General features: G+C 41.3%; 2 protein-coding genes across 3 annotated transcripts in view; one reads left to right on the forward strand and one right to left on the reverse strand.

Moving 5' to 3' along the window:
- The window catches only part of pola1 (polymerase (DNA directed), alpha 1), a 50,163-nt gene extending 38,242 nt beyond the window's left edge, over positions 1-11,921 (reverse strand). The window contains exons 1-26 of the mRNA XM_078280480.1: positions 11,785-11,921; positions 11,118-11,245; positions 10,468-10,564; positions 9,521-9,601; positions 9,289-9,404; positions 9,079-9,141; positions 8,780-8,881; positions 8,509-8,665; positions 8,246-8,411; positions 7,826-7,998; positions 7,595-7,707; positions 6,930-7,043; positions 6,741-6,815; positions 6,477-6,615; positions 6,139-6,293; positions 5,937-6,021; positions 5,752-5,813; positions 5,412-5,501; positions 5,172-5,288; positions 4,922-5,097; positions 4,497-4,626; positions 3,557-3,676; positions 3,381-3,471; positions 3,167-3,291; positions 2,916-3,065; positions 1,985-2,107 (exon numbers count right to left, since the gene is read on the reverse strand). Of these exons, the coding sequence (XP_078136606.1) occupies positions 1,985-2,107; positions 2,916-3,065; positions 3,167-3,291; positions 3,381-3,471; positions 3,557-3,676; positions 4,497-4,626; positions 4,922-5,097; positions 5,172-5,288; positions 5,412-5,501; positions 5,752-5,813; positions 5,937-6,021; positions 6,139-6,293; positions 6,477-6,615; positions 6,741-6,815; positions 6,930-7,043; positions 7,595-7,707; positions 7,826-7,998; positions 8,246-8,411; positions 8,509-8,665; positions 8,780-8,881; positions 9,079-9,141; positions 9,289-9,404; positions 9,521-9,601; positions 10,468-10,564; positions 11,118-11,245; positions 11,785-11,833 (2,997 nt within the window). The 5' untranslated portion in view covers positions 11,834-11,921. The remainder of the gene's footprint in view (positions 1-1,984; positions 2,108-2,915; positions 3,066-3,166; positions 3,292-3,380; positions 3,472-3,556; positions 3,677-4,496; positions 4,627-4,921; positions 5,098-5,171; positions 5,289-5,411; positions 5,502-5,751; positions 5,814-5,936; positions 6,022-6,138; positions 6,294-6,476; positions 6,616-6,740; positions 6,816-6,929; positions 7,044-7,594; positions 7,708-7,825; positions 7,999-8,245; positions 8,412-8,508; positions 8,666-8,779; positions 8,882-9,078; positions 9,142-9,288; positions 9,405-9,520; positions 9,602-10,467; positions 10,565-11,117; positions 11,246-11,784) is intronic.
- A 1,259-nt stretch (positions 11,922-13,180) lies between these two features.
- Positions 13,181-22,131, forward strand: pcyt1ba (phosphate cytidylyltransferase 1B, choline a). Of its 2 annotated transcripts, none has more exons than XM_078281035.1 (8): positions 13,181-13,487; positions 17,279-17,378; positions 17,838-17,954; positions 18,107-18,258; positions 18,920-18,998; positions 19,101-19,243; positions 19,638-19,826; positions 20,044-22,131. In XM_078281035.1, exons 1-8 carry the CDS (start codon positions 13,407-13,409, stop codon positions 20,266-20,268), a joined length of 1,086 nt encoding a protein of 361 aa, XP_078137161.1. In that variant the 5' UTR covers positions 13,181-13,406; the 3' UTR covers positions 20,269-22,131. The 2 variants fall into 2 exon arrangements, with proteins under 2 accessions (XP_078137161.1, XP_078137162.1); XM_078281036.1 differs by lacking the exon at positions 13,181-13,487 and adding an exon at positions 14,619-14,776.

Genomic DNA, 22,131 nt, shown 5'->3' on the forward strand with positions numbered 1-22,131 from the left:
ACTGATGAGCTTTTGGCTGCACATCTCGCTGATCTGTCATATCACTCTCCACTGTATGCAATGTACTAATGCAGTAAAGTCCTAATAAAACACAATCCAATGTGTTTACAGCCCCTTCAGCACAGTGGGTACTTCTGAAGACTGAGAAAAACTCTGGAGGCAAAGTAGGCCATCAGCAGGTTTCAGAGCTTTAAATGATCTGAAACCATTTAAAAGTAAATAAATGTTAAATGATAAATGACTATTATGTAAATCACTGCATTGCAATTATCTAAAAGGCAATATATATATATATATATATATATATTTGTATATTATTTATTGTTTGATTGATGAACACAAACAAAATATCACCTAATTTCATGAGCGAGCGCCAATCTCCATCTCCATGTCAAATAGGAAATGTTTGTTTTATTATCTTCTTTATTTTCCTCAATGACAACACTGTGCCTAGCTGTGCACCCTGCAGCTCTGTGGCAGTACACTTTTGGTTACTTGTGTGGTGTAGCCAGTGCTGTCAGTGAGAAAACTGCAAAGGATAAGGACGTAAATATTTTATTTATTTTTTAACCCAAACTGCTAACCTTTGGCTAGAAAACACTTAGATGATGCTACAAGAGCTGTTTGGAGAAATGTTGTGTTATGTTTGTTGAAGTTTTAAAAAGCTTGCTTGAACAAGTCTGTTTACAATTACAACATTTTCATGGTATTCACGATTCCTAAACTATTAGGAACTATTTGAATTAACCATCATAAATATTCAGTTTAACAAGTCTGCACACAACTTATGCAAAGTGCAGAAATGTCACCACTTCAGACAATGGAAATGTAGCTGACTTTATGGCTGAGAGTAGTACCGCTTCCTGGATACAATAAAGCCAGAACGAGGTAAAATGTAATTAACCCATGCACCTCTGACTGTTGACAGAGATACAAGCTAAAAAAAAGTCTGGAGGGAGAAAAACTCCCACCTACACCAGCGAATCAAATGTGCACTTTTTACAAAGTAAAAGTAGCTCTGTCAGCCGAACAACAAGCTTAACTGGAGTCACAAACACACACACACACACACACACACACACACACACACACACACACCCTCTATTAGTGAACACAATGAGTGTGTGAGGGGATATTAATGAAGCACTCCCCTGAGGCAAAGCTCAACGCCTATGCCAAGGATGTGTACTGTTAGAGCTCATTAAATGAACATGAGTACTACAACTGACATGATAGGTGTGTGAGGTGTTCAGTTACAATACCAGATTTAGCCGTTTATGGCATGCAGTACACATGCCTCTGTGCCCCAATTTATTGAGTGTGCACGCCCATTTTGTTCCATTTGTGTGTGCTGAAAGAAGCCATTACACAATCAGACTTTACATGGAGAGAGTTGTGAGCATCATGTGTGTGCCTGTGGCATTTCTGTTACTGGAAAATACTTACACAGAGCTACTGATATCACAGACAACACAACAGGTTATTCTTATTTTGACAAAATGAACTTGAGGGAATAATCATATTCAGGGAAGGGCACAGCGTGAGGGAGAAAGCGATCTTTTTGTTTTTTTGGAGAGAAAAGGATGACAAATGTGAGACAGGGAGAAAAAGAAACAGAAGATGAGGCAGAAGTCAGAAAGAAAATGGAATAGTGAAAGGAGAAAGGAGTTCTGCACGATGTGGAATTTGATGTAGCAGTGCCCTCTTGTGGACAAAGATTGAAATATTTTTATTTCTACGGACCAGATTCTAAATCACAAAAGGCTGTAGGACATCTTCATTAATTACTGAGTGTGTTCTGTGTGTTTTGTGTCTTTGTATGCCATGCCTGCTCGCTCTGTGTGTACTGTAATAAATGTACCACTTCAGTTTAACCATAAGCTTATTTAGTTTAGTTTATTTAGATCTGTAGGTGTGACAGCTAAAACTTTGGGCGTCCATATGTCATTGATGCGTTTATGTACAGTATGTGGGTTTGACTCACCTCTCTACCCTTGTGTGTGACCAGGGCGGCAAGTGGCTTGGCGTAGAAGCGGCTGAAGCTGAATCCCAGGCAGCCGTACATACTGTTCGCTGTCAGCTTCAGAGCTTTCTGGCGAATGTCATACTGATGGACAGACAGACTCAAATTAGAACAAACGGATATAAGGATTTAGTATTCCCCTAAAAATTCCAAAGTTATAAAGATGTGATAGGTTAGAAGTTGTCTCATCTGTCAATAAAAAATGGTACAATAGAGACAACTGTGTTTTTGTGCCTGTATGCAGGCGTTACTCTTTTCAGTGAAATGAAAATGGTTGAGAGCTATTTGCATGACTCTTCCTTGGCTGAGTGCAGAAGATAATATAATGTACTCAAAGATCCTCAACGGCTGTCTATCTGTACGCTAGTATGATCCAAACATAGTTTTACTAACATATGGTTAACTAAATATACTACTTGCTGTGGTACTTTGGATTTTAAGGATGACACAGCAACACACGAGTATTTTTTCCCCCAACATACTTCGGCATACAGAGAGAAGTTTCTGTGGATCTTATGATTTTCCACCATTAAAAAAAAGGGTCACCAGTTGTATTATTTTGAAGTGACACGAACTCAAACACAGACACATACAAAATCACAGGAGCAAGCTATACAGTTTTTATAGCCTCATTAGAGTCTCCAGGGTGTGAGTGTTAAATACCTGAAAGATTTTGTGTGGAGTTTCACTTTAAACTGCCTCAACACTAGTAGACCCAATTTTATACTGCGCTTTAAATAGGAAACAAGTGGGAAATAATGACCTTTTAAAACAAACAAAAAGAGAGGCGAGTATCCACACCAACTTTAATTCAAGAACAACTTTGGAAATACTATACAGCATGTACAGCGTCTGTGTGTTTCAGTGTGCATGTGTAGGTATGTGTGTGTACCTGCAGGTAGAGGTCTGGGTTGATGTCTTGCTGTTTCATCAGCTGCTTGACCTGTTTACGCCGCTCGACCAGCTTCCTGATTTCTTTGGGCAGGATTCCCATCTCTAGGTTTGTATCGGGAATTTCAGGAATGTCTTCAGACCCATCCTCCTGTTACCATGAAAACAAGAGTTGGACGTTAGCTGGACATTTTTTTTCTGGTGGGGGTGGGGAGGTCACGCAGGATGTTGAGGCTCTACACACACACACACCTCATTCTTATTCTGTGTGTTGTGAGCCTCCCTCTGTACAGTGGTGAAGCAGATGTTGAACTCTTGGATGATTGAGGGATAGAGGCTGTTGAAGTCAAGCAGCAGCACAAACTTGTCGTAGAAACCTGCAGAGAGAGAGCCAGAGACAGAGAGAGGTTACAGAAATACGTACATAGACAGAAAAGAAGACTTTAAACTAATAACACAGACTTACCAACTTTAGGATCCAGCACCAGACCTCCAGCATAGGCTGCCTTCTTCTTCCGCTTGCCTTTCCCTGCATCCACATCTTCTTCTCCCTCGACCTAGGACACAGGAACAAAGAGAAAAAGTGCATTTGTCACATGACTGTACATTACTAAAGAAAAGCTGCGTGTTGTGTGGCTTTACCATTTCCAGCTGGGCCTTTTTGAAGGAGGGTTTGTCAGGGACAATGTAGTTTTTGTCGTGGAAGGCATGAAGCAACAGGAACTCGTTCCTCTCTGCGCGGCCGCCCATTAGAGTACGAGACTGCAGAGAAGAAGCAGGAAGACATCAGGTGACGGAAGCAGGAGGCTTCAAAAAGGAACCAAGTCATAAACTAGAGGTTGCATATGATCTGAGCCAACCTGAAGAAAGGCTCAGGGGTGATGGCATCTCTATGTCCCAGTCTAGCTGAAGTCTAAAATGTAATCTTATCCTAATGCATTGTATTTTTGTAGTTCTCCTGAAACTCACTCCATGATCAAAATACGCTGTGTCTAAACCTTGATAAAGGCTTTTAAGATTTAAAGCTTTTCTCTCTCTCATCCACAGGAGAACCAAGTCTTGCTTTTGTCTGCAAACCGCTTTGTTTCTGACTTCAATTTTCAGTATTTGTACAATAAGCAAGAAGAGCTGCAGCCTGCAATTCAAAATCCTCATGATTGTCCATCGCTGTTTCTTTTGTGTGTTTGTTTTTCTTATAATGTTGGTAGTGCAGACATTTTTTCTTTGAAGAGCCAGAATATATTTTAACCATGTCAGTTATTTGGAAGTTAATACCACGACATTCAGCAAATTGTGAAGTGACTTAATTAGCCTCTTTACGACCAAGTATTTTTAATTGGGGATTTAATAATCCCCAAATTGGTCCAGTCAGAACACGAGAAAAAAAGGGTTCTAGGAACGTTATGTTCTAGGAACTGCAAAAATCCCTCTGGTCGGAAAGCGGGTATTGTTATTTGCATTTTCTGTTTCAGCTGAGTAATGTTAGGCGATAGCTGTGTTGTAACATTGTAACATGTTTTGTTTTTGCAGCTGTGGGTGGCTATTTAGTGATGGTAATGAAAAAGGTGTTGCTGTACATTACCATGATGTTGCCAGCAATGTTGGTGATCTGCAGGGCCAGCGGCAGCACGTTGAGCTCACACATGATCTGGAGGATCAGCTTGGTGTCTGTCCAGGTCAACTCCAACAGGTAGAGCAGATGAGGAGAGTCACTGATACACAAACACACACATATTTTAAGGATAGACATAGTTTGGGGTCCACGTTGAAATATTTTATGAGAAAACAACTCCAACTTGTACTTCTATATATATATATATATATATATATATATATATATTTTTTTTTTTTTTTTTTTTAAATAACACTTTACATACAGCAGATCAAGGGAGTTACTGACATGTGTGACTTATCGATATCTGTGGCATACATGGAAAAGCACACATCTCTTTTGGAAAACAATGTTTTTCTGATTTGATTTAACTGACGCTTTAAGGACATACAAACCTGTAGAGATTCTTGATGTTTTCCTGAGGGACTGTGACTCTCTCCATCTTCAGCACCTGTGCAGCCAGTTCAGTCAGATGGTAACTTTTACAGCGAATCAGCTCCTTGGCTGAGATCTCCACGTCGCACACCAGACGGCCACAGGTCGCACTCTTCTCTGCAAAGGAACCACGACCCTGCCGCGTATAACAACCTTTAGTGATGTACACTATGGTATAGAAACAAAATAAAATATTGCTATTCTTCTTACCCCTAGTTTGGGCATATTGGCCCTCCTGAGGCGTCCAATCTTAGACCAGTGGGGAACCTTGCACACAGTGATTCTCTGCAGAATCACTTCCAGGTCAAAACCAAAGATGTCGTGACCCTGCAGGAAAAGAATAAGGATTAGCATATTCACTTTTACCCAGATGCACCTGGACAAATTATTTATTTTTCACAGATTCAGGACATTGCATAGAAATACTCTATAGCAACATCTTCTACTCACCACCAGCACATCAGGGTCGATTTTGTGCATCTTGGCCAGGAAGAAGCCAAGCAGAGTCCGCTCTGTAGCAGCTATCTCCACTTTCCCATTCTAACAGAGGAAGGGAATCACATCATCAATGTTTTGTCACATACACTGAAGGAAATATATAGGCAAAACATATTCTCCATAGGTTCTAACAGAATCTGCTTTTTGTACAAATTAAACTACCTTACTGTAAAGTACTGTAGAATGTACTACATGAATAGTTTATTATAATGTTAATAGTCCTTTTCTGGCAATTTGCTATCCCTGCTACATCTGTAAAAATAGTGCCAAGCTGAGCTCCATAGCCACTCACCTTCTTCCTCACAGCATCTTTGAAGTCGTAGGGGAAGATACAGTCAGCCGGTTTACTGACCACTGCAAAGACAAAAAGAGTATAAGAACAGGTGCAAAACGTTTGTCATTTGACCATTCTTTCAATTATATTACTTGTATGCATTACAATTAAAACATTCAATAATATACATGTAAATAACCTACCAGTAAAATGGGTCTGGTATGGAGGTTGAGGTGGAGCTTTATCCATATGGAACTGATAGTGGACCAGTGCAGACAGGGACACAATCTGCAGTGGAACACTTATATCATCAGGTCATTGCTCACTAAGTATTTCAGTTTGTTTGAGCATACCATAAAATAACACGGCTGAATAACAACACAAACTCATTGTAATTATTCTGACCTCGTTGTGGTGTGTCTTGGGGTTCTGGATAGTCTTGAGGCTGATGGACATGACGGTGATGGGTGGAGGCGACAGGTCTTTGACCACAGTGACCAGGTCGGTCCTCAGGGCCAGAGCCTCCACCTTACACCAGCTGACCGGCTGGCTGATCAGCTCTGACAGACAGACACAGGGGGGTACATGTGAAAAAAGAGGTTCCAACATCAGATTAATTGGTCTTATAAATATCCAAATCCCTCAAATACAAAATCAAGTTAGACTAAATTAAAGGGTTAAATCCGTTATTCAATCACAAAAGAACTATCATTCAACTTTGGACAAAGGGACATCGTCCTTACGTGGCGTCTTGATGTCCAGCCAGCAAGGCCCTTTAATCTTCCTGCTGAGGAGGAAGTGCTCCAGACTAGAAGTGTTGGTTCCAAAAATGTGGGAAAAGGTCGCCCCCTTAAGGTCCGAAGGCAGCGCAGGGAACTCAGCCTGCAAAAACAATATTTAGCACTTAGACAAAAAGGTTATTATTTAAAAAAAATTTTAAAATCAAGTAGACATGGAACACTTCTTCCTAACAACTAGACAGGGTGTATGTATGCACGTCCACTCACAGAATATCTGACTTCCAAGTACTCGCTCTGAGTGGGCACATCAGGAATTTCAAAGGCGTAGCTCTTTTCCACTTTCTGCAGAGAGAAACACAGAAAGCATGCACCAGTTACAAATATGTCAAACGTAGTTGCCACTTGCCAGAAAATGAGATTCGTGCTATACAGTCCGTAGCCAAGGTTGGCGCTGACCTTGGACTTGAACTTCATGATCCTGAACTTCTCAGAGAGTTCATTAAACTCCTGGTAGACATCCATCATTCCTACAGGAGTGTCCAACACCTCGCCGGTCTTGGTGTTCACTTTCTGTTCATGAAAACACAGTCAAGCAATTGAAAGGATTCCTACGAAGGAATGTGTGAAGTGATTTTACACACACAGGTTACACGTAAGACAAATCTACTCACAGTAGCTTTGTATTGTCCTATAGCGTTACAGCTTTTTTTTTTAAGCTGGTGGAACATACTGTATACTAATGGTAACAGCATAGATTCACACAAATTAAGTATAATCTTACTTTTTAGATTTCAGCAAATATGATAAACTTCATAGTGTGAATTGTTTTGGAGAATTGATGGCAACCACATAGCAACATGTAACCCTACCTCTCATCACCAAGAAGAGAGGAGCTTTAATAGTTGTCATATTACATCTTAGAGGCTTTTCTATTTGATATCATTCATTACAATATTGGTGTTTTACAGAGCAAATATTTCATACTATGGGTGATGATTTATTGAGCTCAATTAATTTAAACAAAGCGTATAAAAGGGTAAAGAAAACAGGTGGTTTCTTAAAACATGGCAATTTTGTTTCCATAATATACTGGCAGTAATGTGACAGAGCAGGACACTTACATATTCGCGAGGCAGGAAGTACATGGTCCGCTCAATGTTCCTGACAGTGACACAGCAGCTGACATAAGACTTTGCAGACTCAATCCACACTTTTCCAAACATGTACACCACACCTAGGCCACAGATAAGTTAAAATATCAGGATATGTTCTACAAATCTGAACAGAATCTTTGTATTTTTACATGATATAGCATCCACTTTATATTCACTTAAGGTGTAAATATGCCTTACCTGGTCGGCTGTAGGGGTCTTCAAAGGCATCCAACCAATAGAAGCGAAAGACCTGCTCCCCGTCTGCGCCCTCCACCAATGGGAGTTGGCTGGAGTCAACCTGTATCTCTGCTGGAGCCTCGCTTGCTCCACCTTCCTCCTCTTGTCCCCAAGAGCTTCCAATCCTGTTGGTTCTGGAAAAGGACAAAGTAGAGAACGCACTTATCGAAAGTTGCTTCGGATAAAAGCGTCAGCTAAATGAAATGTAATGTAAGGAAGATGCTAAAACTTGGGCTTGGGTTACGCTGTTATAGAAACATGTATGAGGTCCTTGCATGTTAGCGCTGTGTATTTCATCTATGTACAGCATTTTAAGATTAAGCCAGAAAAAAACATCTACTTCCTAATAAGTATAGCAAACAAAGCAGATAAAAGACTTACAATAAAACAGGGTCCTGAGGCTCTGCTTTGGGCTCCACTTTAACTGCCACTGCTGCTGCTTTAGGTGAAGACTCAGCATCATCTTTAAGTGCAGGCTTCTCCTCCTCAAGCCCGACCTCCATCGGCTCATCAAAGTCCACCCCATCAAAAGCCAGAGGGTCATTCTCTGAGAAACACAGCGTCATAAAAAGGTAAGTGTATTCTTGTTGCTAGAAGCGAGAACATGGACAAAAAGCTAGCACAGTTGTATCCGTCTTCCTTACCTTGCTCTTCATCCAGCTCCTCCACTTTTGCCCTCTGCTTCGCCACAGGAGGAGCAGGTGTGGTGGAGGAAGGGAGGCAGGCTGATGACCTGGGGGTCGGGTCAGAAGGCGGTGGCCTGATAACTTTGGCCTTTAACCCTGTAGCTGAGGCTGGCTCCTGGCATTACAGAAGTGACATACAATTGTTTGCAATTATTGCATTTAAACTGTATAATTTGGCCAGTGATGTCGTTTACAGACACTTCCAATCGTAGGATAGGTTAAAGGATACCTTTGGCATCTGAGGTTTGAGTGAAAAGGGATTCATGGGTGATCCAAGAGACTTCTTTTTCTTCAGAGTGACCACTGGCGGAGGAGTCAGAAGAGTCGGTTTCTGTGAAGAGGGAGGGAGAGAGAGGGAGAGGGAGAGAGAGAGAGAGATTTTAACAGCAAAACAGGTGAGAAAGTGAGTAAGGGGAAAATACCTTGCCCAATACTGCTATCACAGTGTCTCAACAAAAAAAGTAAAATGCATTAGTTGACATTGAATTGTGTTAAAGTTCTGCATTGTCTAGACGATATAGTACCAACCTCAGAGTGCAGGTCCTGTAAGATATCTCCTAATAAGTCATCTTTGGACAGGTCTACGTCTTTCTGCAAGAGACACAATTATGCTTATGGTCAATGCAAGAGCAGAAAGGGGACAAGAGCAGGAACATCTCTCTTATTTCAAGTTTGGAGCCGCAAAGGCCACACACATAGGGACATGTGTAGTAGAAGCATGTCAATGCAGAAACACACCTCAGCAGGCCTCTTGACATTACTGTTCATGAAGAGGCTCTTAATGGTGTTGGGCTTGGCTACGGCAGATTTCTTTACGTTTGTCTTTGAGCCTGCTCCTTTAGCACCAGCTTTTCCTGCAAACACAAACAAAACAAAAACATCCCTCTTTGTACAAATCTATTTACTGCACCCTGCCCCACACTCACAATACACATGAATTGTTGCAATACAATCCTGTATAAATGTTCACCTTTTTTGTTTTCAACTACATCATCATCATCCAAATCATCGTCAAAGATTTCTCTTCCATCCTCCACATATCCTGTTCCATCTGAGAAAAGAGAAGAGAAACGTTGACATTAGACCTCACCATCAGACATATTCTCACAGTGGGCACAGGAGACTGACAGCCTGGAAATCCAGACCCAAATCCAAAAGATTAAGGGTCTGGCATTGAGTAATGAAAATGGCCCAACTCGAGGGGCGGCACCAAGCATGCATTTGAAAATCTCACTGCATGCAATAGGATAACACTACGACCAATCCCAACAATACACAGGGTGACGTATCCAGAGCCCCATACGCTTAGCTACCAGCGGAGCTAACTGGTAAATTAAACTGTCGTCGTCTGTTTAGCTCGCCTCTGGCCCGCCTATATCAGATACACCGATGTTGATTGGTGCAGCTCGGCTACAAGGGCATAGTTAAAGTTGCTCTAAGCGATGTCACGCGCATTTTTTAGGCTACAACATTTTTTGTCACATACAGCAAACATCTCCTCACTATCTGCTAGCTGCCTGTCTCCTAAACACACTGTAAAAAAACACAGTCTCTGTAGACAGCCCAGAAACGGCAACAAAAACAAACTGTGCCAACCTGCACCACCAAACATAACAAACAGTGTTCCAGCGTTCCAGCCAATAACCGACAAGAAGGATTTGGGGGTGGGGGTTGGGGGGTTAGTGCGCAGAAGCACGGAAGGGAGGGAGAGGGGACGGGATGAGGAGGAGGCAGGGGCGAGCTAGCCTCGTTTTGTTTGAAAATACTTTGAACGTCAACAAGAAGTGCCTTCACCCAACATCGCTTAGAGCACCTTTAATGAGCATCATTACTCAATGCCAGAGTGACTCGCTGAGCAAATTAAAATTGTGCTCTCGCGAGAACTCTGGATTTCCAGGGTAGGAGACTGAGACTCACCATCATCAATAATCCAGTCATCCTCTTGTCTTTCTCGTACCATCTTTGAGTACTGCTGCTCGTCCACCTCCTCATACACACTTGTAAACTCTTCCACCTGGAAAACATGAACTCTGATTGACCATAACCTATGAACCCATAAAACCTATTTTTTAGATAACATTATACATGTAATCTTACATATGTATATTTATTATATACTGTATGTATAGCTATAAATATAACATAACAATTAAAACGTAGGGCTGATTATTTCTTTTATCAATTGAGCTGATGGTTATTCTTTTAATTAATCTGTAAAATGTCCAAAAATAGTAAATAATGATCATCACAATGTCCCAGGGTGGTAGATGAATGGTTATCAAAATTGTTGTCAATAAATGTTCTGTCAATCAACGAAATCAATTAATCAACTATAGACTGCCCTTCTTGATGGAAGTCTTGTACGTGGAAGATCAATAAAGACCATTTTGTCTAAAGAGGCTGCTTGGTATATCCAAAGGCCAAGTCAGTACAAAAGTTGCTAATGGAGCCTAAAAAGTAAGGTGATGAGGCTCTGAGATGTTTCATTAAGAGAACATTAACTTTTCATACACTGAGTTAAAGTAAATACAAACCATTACACACAGATTGTTATTGTGTTTTCTCACCTCATATTTGATCTTTTCCCCCAACTTGGCTTTCTTGAGCTGCTCCAGTGCAGACTTCCTCCCCACCTTCTCTCTCTTCTCCCGTCTGGAGCGAGACTTTGCCAGACCACAGGCATCGCCTCCATCGTCTGAGGTGAAGGACACATCGACATGAAGACGCAGAAGCAGGTATGAACAAGACAGCTTGATTTGCAGATGTTTATCCCAACAAATACTCCACTAATGTCGCATTTGTATGGAATATGTTGAGGAGCGCAGGCGCACAACATTTTTGCACTAACTTCTGCTCTTTGAACATGCGGACACTTATTATTATTTAGTGGCATATCTTGCACACGGCGCCGGAAAGGTTGCAGTAACGTTAGGTACAGTTAAGTCCGAAAATGACAGACGTCAATTAGCGCACTATAGTTAGCTAACATGAACTGACACCATGTCTATTATCCTCCCTTGAGCCTTAGCAACACTAGACTCGATATGGAAAGTTGTTAGCTGAACTAACGTTTGTTAACGCATTCTTATACACATAACGGTATAAATACAGTATTAATAACCTTAGCGTGTCCCCAGTGTAAGATAAGCTAGCTAATATGTTAGCTAACTTATTCACTTTCACTGTGCAAGTCCGTTGAAGTCAGCTAGCAAGCAACGCGAAACAAAAACTCACCGCCATCCGGACCGTCCATGTCTTTCTCTGGGTTTGATACCGGAGCCATAACTTTTAGCCTTTACCGTTTACTCACTGATACCTGCAGGTCAACACAACAACAGCACAGTCCGCGCCAAATCGCCTTCCCGGGGAAAGTCATATGCAGGAAGTGACATCACATCGCTGTCCGCCAATAAAATGAAGCGCTGTCTCCACTCTGTTCGCACGGTGGCAGTGTTGTTCAACTGTCTTGTTTACCCCACAGGATCGATCGACCACAACAAGTACAGTATTTCTACAGTATGTGAGACTCTTCAGGACTTTTATCTGACAAAAATGGTAAATTAATCTGTAGATTTTAAATTCAAATTAAATTAAATTAAAACTTGTAATTTTAAACACCCTCAATAACTATACCACCTACACTTATAATAGCCAATTGACACGTTAAAACAAACACTGCATTTGTTTTTGCATCTACTTCAAACATAAAAAAGGCAAAGTCAGAAAGGAAAATACATGTATGTAGAGCAAACTATCCTATAGCCTACAGCTCTTTAGTTGAGGGCTCCTACTCTGCATAATGTCACCCGTTATGATCCCCACATATTTTCCTAAACCCCAGCAAACTTATTAGACATTTTTACCACTGATGTGGTTTCAGCATTTCTTTCCATAATTGTAAGCAACAATTGTATGCTAGGCGATTTGGTATGCAGAGAAATAGCCTATTAGCCTACAAAAGTAGTAAGCCTACTTTTCCATATTATATTCCGATGGATTCTACTGTCTAAGGTTCCAAGTAGTGAGTTTGTTATGTGATGTCTGCAATAACATTACAACCTAAAATTAGGATTAGGCCATTAGTCTCCCTCTTTTCTTTTCTTTTTTTCAAATCAATGAAGCTCGTTTCCATGGCGACCTGGCGGGACTTTGTAGGGCACAATGGGTTCCTGTCCCAGATTGAGGCCACAGAGACACTACAGTGCGTCCAACAATGAAAACACAAAGCGTGTTTTGCCCTTTATCCCCACAGCCTATTTTGGCTTTTATACCATAAATCACTGTAATAATTCATGTTAGTCTGCTATAGGCCTATCATAGTGGGTTTATTGCCACTTTATCATATTGATGGTGATTTCAGTAGAAATGTGTGCATGTTGTCAACTGTTTGTAGTAGGCCAATATTTGTGTACAATATGAACTGTTTAGGTGGGGGTTAATATTTGTTGTTGTCATTCTTAATTTTATGCTAACTGTCTTTTCATTTTTGTTTTTCACACACATTGTTCACTTTTCAAAAATGAGGCTACAAGTTACAAATTGCATGAGTAAGGTCATCCACTGTAGTAGGCTGTACAATAGGAAGAGGGTTCCTGAATGTATAGTCTAATAGCTGTATGGTCGACTGTAAGGTCTGCTAAATGGACCGTGCATGGCCCACAGTTGTCGCAGCTCATCAGCGGTGAGCAGCTGATCTGTCATTTGGACAAACTGGACAGACTGGACAGACGGACGGTCGTCCCTCTGCTGCTCTTGCTCGCTGTGCTGGACCAAAGACCGCCTTAGACTAAAGAGAAACCAAACAGAAAAACAATTTACTTTCTTAACATAGGCCTAACTGTTTGGTTTTGGACACCATGGTGAAACAGCGACGCATCAGATCGCATTCCTGTTGCTCAGCTGTTGCGCCTCTTTGTTGCAGAAGAGCACCACTAAAGGTAAGCATGCATGCAAGTTTCGTTTTGACTAAATTCTACATAGTTATTCTAGTCCCGTCGCCAACGGTAACGGGAAGTTTGCCAAGTAGGCTAGCCTATATTGATAAAAGGAAAAGAGAAAAGTAGGCTAATTTGTGTAGTCTGAAGCATAGCTTATAACACCTTAGGCCTATTTCTATGCCAAATAGCAAATACACTTTCGTATGATGCAACGGCTTTGATGGCTCAAACGACAGCTATGCTATAGCCTATATAGCCTATTCAACTTGATACAATAGGAGACCATTAAACACACCAAATCATGGTGAAATTTTCCATTAGTCACATTGTTCTTGCTTACTTGCTGATACTAAATCTATGCATTCCTAAATACTCTCTATCCCCTTCATATTTGAACTACTTCCAAGCCGAGCCAGTGCATAAGTAGTGATACTCAGTATCATCTCACTGATGGTGCTATGGACCACTCCACCAATCCTCACTGCTTATACTGCTAGACTGCAGTAGCTTTTCGCTGATTGGTCCTTTCTTGGAGCTCTCTCCTCTTTTCCGTCGCCATGGCGAGAGCTCATCAGCTCTGTGCACAAAGATCGTTTATATAAACACTCACAGATAGGAGAATCACGTACAGAAAAATAATATTTATTTCCTTCTCCCATGCCTCATTTCTGCCCTGAAGTGATTATTTCCCTACAGTTACACACATAATTGACGACTGAATCCAAATTAACTGTATTGCATTTGTCACTTCCACATAATTACAGTGTATAGCAAAAATACCTATATTTACACCAAGCCAATCTACTATAGCCATCAATGTTACTGAACATCTGTAACACTGATGTCAGATGTGCTTGGAGATTTGTGACATAAGTACAAAGCCTATATAGGTTGAATCAGTGTTAGACTGCCAGTTGAGTGTAGCAAAATTGACACAAGCCGCAAATGAACCTTGGAGGTTTTTAACTGAATATATTTGCAAAAACATCAAGATAAGAGCAGAGATCATCCCTTTTGTGGTACTCAAAAATCGTTGCAGAGTGAGACCTCTTCACTGCCTCCTCCTCTCTGCAGCAGGGGATCAGAGAGGTGGAGGAGAGGGGAGGACAGACAGAGAGGCAGAGCAGGGAGTGGGCGGGGAACAGAGGAAGAAGAAAGAGACAGAGTGGTGAGGAGAGAGGCAGCCTCTCACTGATGCTGAGTCACATTACAGAGGGACCACAGCCGCATCCCATGAGTCTTTGGGAATCATGGAGGAGCTTGAGCACACCTGCCCCCATCCTCGGACGGTAGGGCATTTGAATGTGTGCGTTTTCTTGTGTGTTCATTGCTTGCAGTGTGTGTGACAGGGAGGGAGAGGAAGACAAAGGGTCCTGCTTCCTCCCCTGTTACGAAACAGATCCCCCATAGCATGAAGCTGTGGGATATGCTCAGAATGCTGAGTGGACAGTGTGAGTGTGTGATGCCAAAGAAGGAGGGGGTTTACACAATGGACAACATAGCACGAATGTCCTGCTGAAGGGACATTGCGGCAGTAAGGAGAGCCTCCTGGATTTGGATTCTCTCTTCTTCTTTGGTGTAATTCCTCATCCTGGCATTTTTGTTTGTCTCCACCAAACGGTCCATCTTTGCCTTTTTCCTCTCCTCTGTCTTCACTCCTACCTCTCTCTACTTCTCGTATTTCCTGCCTGTGTTTTCTCGTGCCCTGTGTCCCTGTGTTTCTCTTTTTTTTCAGCTTTAATCCTTCTTATGCCAGATGTTCTTTGCTTGTGCCAGAGTGGGCTTTTCTGTGCACGCTCACGCCGCTCGCCCTGATAGGCCTGTGTGTGCCACTGGTCAGTGAGTTTAAGCTTTACCATCTGCTAAGTGTTTGTAAGCCACCCTTTTGTTCTCACCGTGCCCAAGGAATCATGGGTGATGTGGGTGCTCCCTAACCACAACCTATCTGCTGCTTTTTGTTGTTGTAGCTCTGATGGCTAGCATTGAAATATGATACTTCTCTAATGGAAACGGTAGAGAAGTTAAAACGTTTAACATGAACTGACAAAAAAAACAGGGGAAGGATGTGCAAGTAAATGGGGTATAGATATCATGAAAGGAGTCTCACATTAATGGCTATATTAAAACTGAATGCCTTCTTTCTATTCCTCATCTAGCTGTAATTCTTTACCTGCCTATGTGCTGCATGCTTTCATATATTCTGTTACTTGCATGCATGCCAATTAAAATCCACTTGTCCACACTAAACAGCCTGTTTCCAGACCTCTAAATTTCTGCCCACATCTCTGATTGTTCAGCAATTTGTATAATGAAGTGAAAGTGAAATGGCAATTCATCAGCTACAGCTGACCAACACAGACATTAGCAAAATACAGAAATGTTTATTGTATTTATTCTTGTTTTACGGCTATAGGGTTATTTTCTGTAGTGGACTTCTGCAACACCATCAGTTCAAAATCATGTTCATAAGCAATTCTCATAAAATTAGGTAAAGCTGTGATAAAACAATGTAAAGTAAGTCCAGTGGTCTCCATGGTCCCAAACAGAACATGGAAAGGTTTAACAAGCTGTAGTAATGGCATAGCACCTTCCAGATTGTTATGTTTTGCTTATTAGAGCTCTCTTTATATGCAACATGAATCCTGGGCCTGTTAATACTTTATGACTCTGAAAAGGTCACCTGTATATAGCTTGTGTTGTTGCCTGTCTTCCAGAGACAGATGATAGAAGAACTGTCCTCAGTGTGACAGGTTTCCCAGCAAATTATAGTAATTAAATAGTATGTCAAGAATTTATGAAAAAATCTAGGCTAAAAGAGTCACAACTTTACATTTCATAATAATTTGTAGCCATGTTAAAACGACCTTCTCCTGAGGAAATACCCCCCGTTGATAACTGTCGGGAACACACTATTTTTTAATACAGTGAGCACCACAAAATAAATATCATTCACCCCCACTGTATTGAGTGTCCATGGAAAATGTTGTCATGCCAGACTATGGTTTTGTTGCTGTTCCTCGAGGATATGTTGACGTCAGTTGCCTGCGTTCTCCACAGAGGGAGACTAAATCTGTTTCCATTTTTTCCTCCTCCTCTCACACTCCCACAGCTTTCTTCTCTGTGCAGACCCTGATTCTCATTTATTGGTGTGAATGAGATTTAGTGAATGTTCCCTGCAGTCAACAGATGGCATACAAAGATAAATTTTCAGGCAGGCTCACACTGCAACACTTTAACCTTGATGTAGCTTTGACAAGCCCCAACAGGTATCATCCATCATCTTACTTGTCCTCTATTTGTCTTTGTTTCCACATTCCTTCTTTTCCACATTTCCATCTTTTTTTCTTTCTTTACCTGCTTAATTTACATTTATCTATCTATCGGAAAATTATAATTATTTCACCCTGTCCGATTCCATCACTGGAAGTCACCTGCATCTTCCATCTTACTCTTCCCTTTGAATTTTAACTAATTCCTGAGAGGCCTTCCACAGCAGATCAAAAGCTCTGTCCTTGTTTTCTGCCACATGTATACACACAGAAGAAAATATCAGCTCACACACACAGAGTGATCAATAACACCGAGTGCAGCTCTGGCTGTCTCTCAATCCATTGTCCCAATATGGAGCAGGCATCAGTTGTGGTCAATAACTTGATGGAGGTTACTGTTACAGGAATGAGCATGGGAAGGGGGACATTCTGTGTGGACCACTGAAGGGATGGGAGTGGACATATGTTTTCCTACATTAATTCATCTATAACCCAGCCTATTTCTCCTTCTCTCTGTCTCAGACTCTGACAAAGCCTGCCATCTTTGCCAGGGAGACTAGTTGTGATTGTCGCGCCCCTCATGAAAAACTCACCATTGCTCAGGCACGCAGAGGCACCCCAGGTACAGGATCCCACCTCCTGCTTGATTTCCTTCTCTGGTCCATTTCATCCAGCTCCTCCTTCTTCCAGCTTTTATGTTTAGCTTCATCATATTCCTCAGTCCTTCCTTTCTCTGATTATATTTGCTACTTATATTGCTACCATTACTGCTTCTGCTACATTTTCTACTATTACTGTATACTGTAACGTTACTACAACTACTACCGCTGCTACTGTGTACTTCCTCTGAAGCTAACGTTACACCTACTACCACAACTACTGTTGCTAGCTACTGCTACAGTATCACTTTCACCACAAATACTACTAAGTTACTACTACTGATACATTTACTGGTTACTTATGCTACTATACAGTACAACAAAAAGATATTTAGGTATGTCGGTTCAGCAATATGGAATCTCAGTACAAGTGATATAGTTAGTTTTACTAAATGTGTTGTTGTGTTGCTGTGTGTTTTCAGTGGACCGGCCAGTCAGAGTCTATGCAGATGGCATCTTTGACCTGTTCCACTCTGGGCACGCTCGTGCTCTCATGCAGGCCAAGAACCTCTTTCCCAACACCTACCTCATAGTAGGAGGTAGACACACACACACACACACACACACACACACACACACACACACACATACATACACCTTGAAATTCCACTGCTTAAGATAACCCCTACAGATTTGTCTACATTTGTATTTATGTGCTTCTGTGTATGTTTTGTGTGGTTTTCCGGAACAGTGTGCAGTGATGAGCTGACCCATAAGTACAAGGGTTTCACAGTCATGACGGAGATTGAACGTTATGAAGCGTTGAGACACTGCCGCTATGTCGACGAGGTTTTGAGAGACGCACCCTGGACTCTCACACCGGAGTTCCTAGAGAAACACAAGGTGTGTGTGTGTGTGTGTGTGTGTGTGTGTGTGTGTGTGTGTGTGTGTGTGGGGAGGGGGGTTGTTTGCAGTATCTGAATGTTACTGTAAACTGTGCATGAAGTATCAGGGGCTGCAATCACAATAGGAGTTACCCACAAAGCATTTTAGCACTAAGCTATATATCTCTTTCTATCTAATGCAATTCAATTCAATTTAATTTACGTTTTTAATTCAATCAATATTTAAATTAATATGTTTCTATATTTAATGATTCATTTTGTAATCTAATGTAGTCTCATCTCATCCAGTCTAGTTCCTTTTCACGCTCCTTTTGATGAATTGATGAATAGTTAATTTCACCTTCACCGACAACAGAGCAGTCAACTTATTATTGTAGACATTCTGTAGTACATCAGTATAGAAACATGATGTCATCTGTAGCAATGAGGTCAAACCCTCAGTAGCTTTACGAATAGCTTAAGGAGGAAACTCTCAGCAAGGAACTTTTAGCGCCATTTACGAGAACTCCTAGTGGTAAGACACTTTTGTGTTGCATGCATGTGCAGCCAAAAAAAAACTTTTCATGTACTACTTTAAGTATGTATACTTTGCATAACTCTAACCTACTGTAAGTTCATGTCAGTCTGCCATACAGTCATGTCCATTTATCTTTTCTCAGATCGATTTTGTGGCTCACGATGACATCCCATACTCCTCAGCAGGAAGTGAGGACGTTTATAAACACATTAAGGAGGCAGGTCAGTGTGTGATAATAGGAAGGTAAAATGACTTGTGCATTTCCTTTTAAAAATATACCTTGAACAGTTTTCAAATTCTGTGTTTTTGTACGTATGTGCCAGGGATGTTTGTGCCTACACAACGGACTGAGGGAATCTCAACATCTGACTTGATCACAAGAATTGTGAGAGACTATGACGTCTACGCCCGACGCAACCTCCAACGTGGCTACACGGCCAAGGAGCTTAACGTCAGCTACATTAACGTAAGAGCATGATCAGTTATTCATATCACCATGATGGTATAATGGAAGACATCTCTGTATGCAACTACGTATTGCAAGATATATAAAATATGCAAGTTCACTTTTCCATCAAAGATCATTTAGTATAATTGATATGACACCAAAGTGCCTGAATAGTCAAGAAAACATTTTACATTTTGTGTTTGACTGGAATTAAAGGTGCTGTAGGTAGGATTGTGAAGATCCAGGACTTAGCCTAAAAATGTGAACATCGACAACTTCTCAGTCCCTCCCCCCTTTCCGCTAAAGCCCAAAACGGTCTCCTAAGCCCCTCCCTCCACAAGGGAGAATGAATGCGTGTGCATGAGCAGTGATTTACACGCAGTTACTTTTCCTCAACATTGAATCCCCTCAGGAGAAGAAGTACCGGCTGCAGAACCAAGTGGACCGCATGAAGGAGAAGGTTCGCACGGTCGAGGAGAAGAGCAAACATTTTGTTTACCGTGTGGAGGAGAAGAGTCACGACCTCATTCAGAAGTGGGAAGAGAAATCCAGAGAGTTTATCGGCAACTTCCTAGAACTTTTTGGCCCTGATGGGACTTGGGTAAGTACAGTAACTCATTGATAAAGGCAAAAATAACTATCACCATCGTTATAATCACTGTCATCATCGTCGCTATTTTTTCTTTAGAGTCATCTTTCTCTATATTCAAGCTTTGTTCGGGAAAACACCTTTGAGTATTGTCAGATAGTATTTGATATTAAAAAGGGCTTTTTGATGCATGGACCTCTTTTTCTTTTCTCCCTCTGTCCATGAACAGAAACAGGTGTTTCAGGAGCGCAGTGGACGAATGCTGTCCTACGCTCTGTCTCCCCGAGAGTCGCCCTGCAACAGTCCTCCCCGCGAACTGTCCCCCCTGCGCTCTCCCTCACCCCCGTCTCCCCCCGCCCGCTGGCACAATGCACGGCCCTCACCCCCAACCTCCCCCAAAGGAGCATCTGCCTCTATAAGCAGCATGAGTGAAGGTGATGAAGATGAGAAGTAGATGGATTGTTGAACACACACACACACACACACACACACACACATGTACACACACATACACACACACACACACACACACACACACACACACACACACACACACACACACTTCACTCATAGTACACTGCCTGAGAACTGCTCACACACACACACACACACACATAAACACATATACTCTGACAAACACTGGCTGGATACTGAAACAGTTATCCTCAAGGAAGTTGCTAATATGCAAGGCAGATGGGAATCATGGGAAATGAAGTTCTGTGCCACAGAGCTAAGAAGCCCTTGCTGTCTCTGTTGTCCAGGCAACCAAGCAGACAGGTGAAAGAGAAACGAAGAAGAGGATTTATGTACACAGTGTCGCATATCCTAAGAAGGTCCAGAATGCTTTGCGGCATCTTTCGAGAGGATTTGCTTTGGATTGTCCAGTGCTTATAGAGACTGTCCAACAGCCTGCTCATAATATCACCTGATTGTTTAATGTCCTATTCTGTTTAGTTTAGCTTTTTATTTTTTAAGATGCCAATATTTCGTGTAACTACTGTAACCACTAGATGTGAATAGGCACAAAGTTACAGAACATTGTGTTTGATGTTCAGTTTAACAGTTCATGTGAAACGACAGGAACTGGATTCATTCTCCACGGAGTATTTTGCTCTTGTTAAACTGAGAGTTAGGATTTACACTGCACACCCTAGATTAGCAGAGGTGACGGTTTGGACAGCCTCTTGGCACTAAAACACATAATCGGTGCTAGTTTGCACCATTTTAACATAAATGGTTGGCAAGGAATATAGAATCAGTGATCCACAATTATTGATTCACTTGTTCCCACACTACTGATATGACCACTAATACAGATTAAACTAATCCCTCAGAAAATCATAAGAAATTAAAATAAACCGGTGGAATAGCAGCCTGTATGATCCTGAAATGTATCCAAAACTTAGATGATTGGTGGGGAAAAAAAAGCTCTAGTGAAAGAGGACTGAATTTGGGAGGTGGTTTTCATCACCTCAGTTGTACAGCTTCTAATCCTTACTTTAAAGTTCATGTGAAGAAAAATAAGCTTTGAAATGAAAATGGAAATCAGTTCTGTCATAAAGTTAGACACTAAAACGAGCCCCTTTAGATCTGAGTCTTGGACTTCACCTATTGATGGTGAGGAGATAGAAAAAAAACAGCCTTCATTTATTAGCTTCTTGAATGTAAACTGAGTCATTGAGGCCACACCTACAGTAGAGAATACATGTAATCACTCTAATTTCTGGTCACATGCCATACAAACACACAAATCCTTCATCATCACAGTCGTTCAGTAGGCCACACAAATATCACGTCTCGCAGTAATCCATCAGTAGAAACATTTGTGGATTTTCAGCATTACAAAGCCATGTGTTGTTTTTTTTTTGACAGTTTGCCATGTTTTATCATCAAGGTTTAGCCGGCATTCCTGCTTTTTGGAATTTGATGTCAGCTGTTAATCAAATCCGGCAAACTTGGAGATGCAGCCTTTCTTAATAGGACTCTGATGATACTTGAAATATACAATTGTTAAAGCCCTCTAGGTGAACTGTCAGTTCCTAAAATGCCAGATCATCACCCTAATGTTTTATTTGCTATTATTGGAAATGTATGTGATAACTTTATTTTTATTTTTGCTCAGGTCTGCTCATTCATGTCAGGCGGGAACAGACCTCTCTTCCACCCAAACAATACAATAAATACCCCCAATCTGCAATGTAGAGACCTAACGTCCTGTACGCACTACATGTTAATCTGCACTATATGGACAAACTTTGGGCATTGTGTGTCTTTTTTTATTTTTTAAATTTCAATGTTCAAAACGGCTTGATATGTA

Source organism: Sander vitreus, chromosome 22 (assembly GCF_031162955.1).
Source record: "Sander vitreus isolate 19-12246 chromosome 22, sanVit1, whole genome shotgun sequence".
NCBI lineage: Eukaryota > Metazoa > Chordata > Actinopteri > Perciformes > Percidae > Sander > Sander vitreus.

Excerpts from the sequence above, each read along its gene's own strand:
- pcyt1ba (XM_078281035.1), top strand. The coding sequence starts at position 13,407 with ATGGTGAAACAGCGACGCATCAGATCGCATTCCTGTTGCTCAGCTGTT. Across the intron at positions 18,999-19,100 it reads TAAACACATTAAGGAGGCAG|GGATGTTTGTGCCTACACAA; the intron begins GTCAGTGTGTGA and ends CGTATGTGCCAG. Across the intron at positions 19,244-19,637 it reads TTAACGTCAGCTACATTAAC|GAGAAGAAGTACCGGCTGCA; the intron begins GTAAGAGCATGA and ends GAATCCCCTCAG.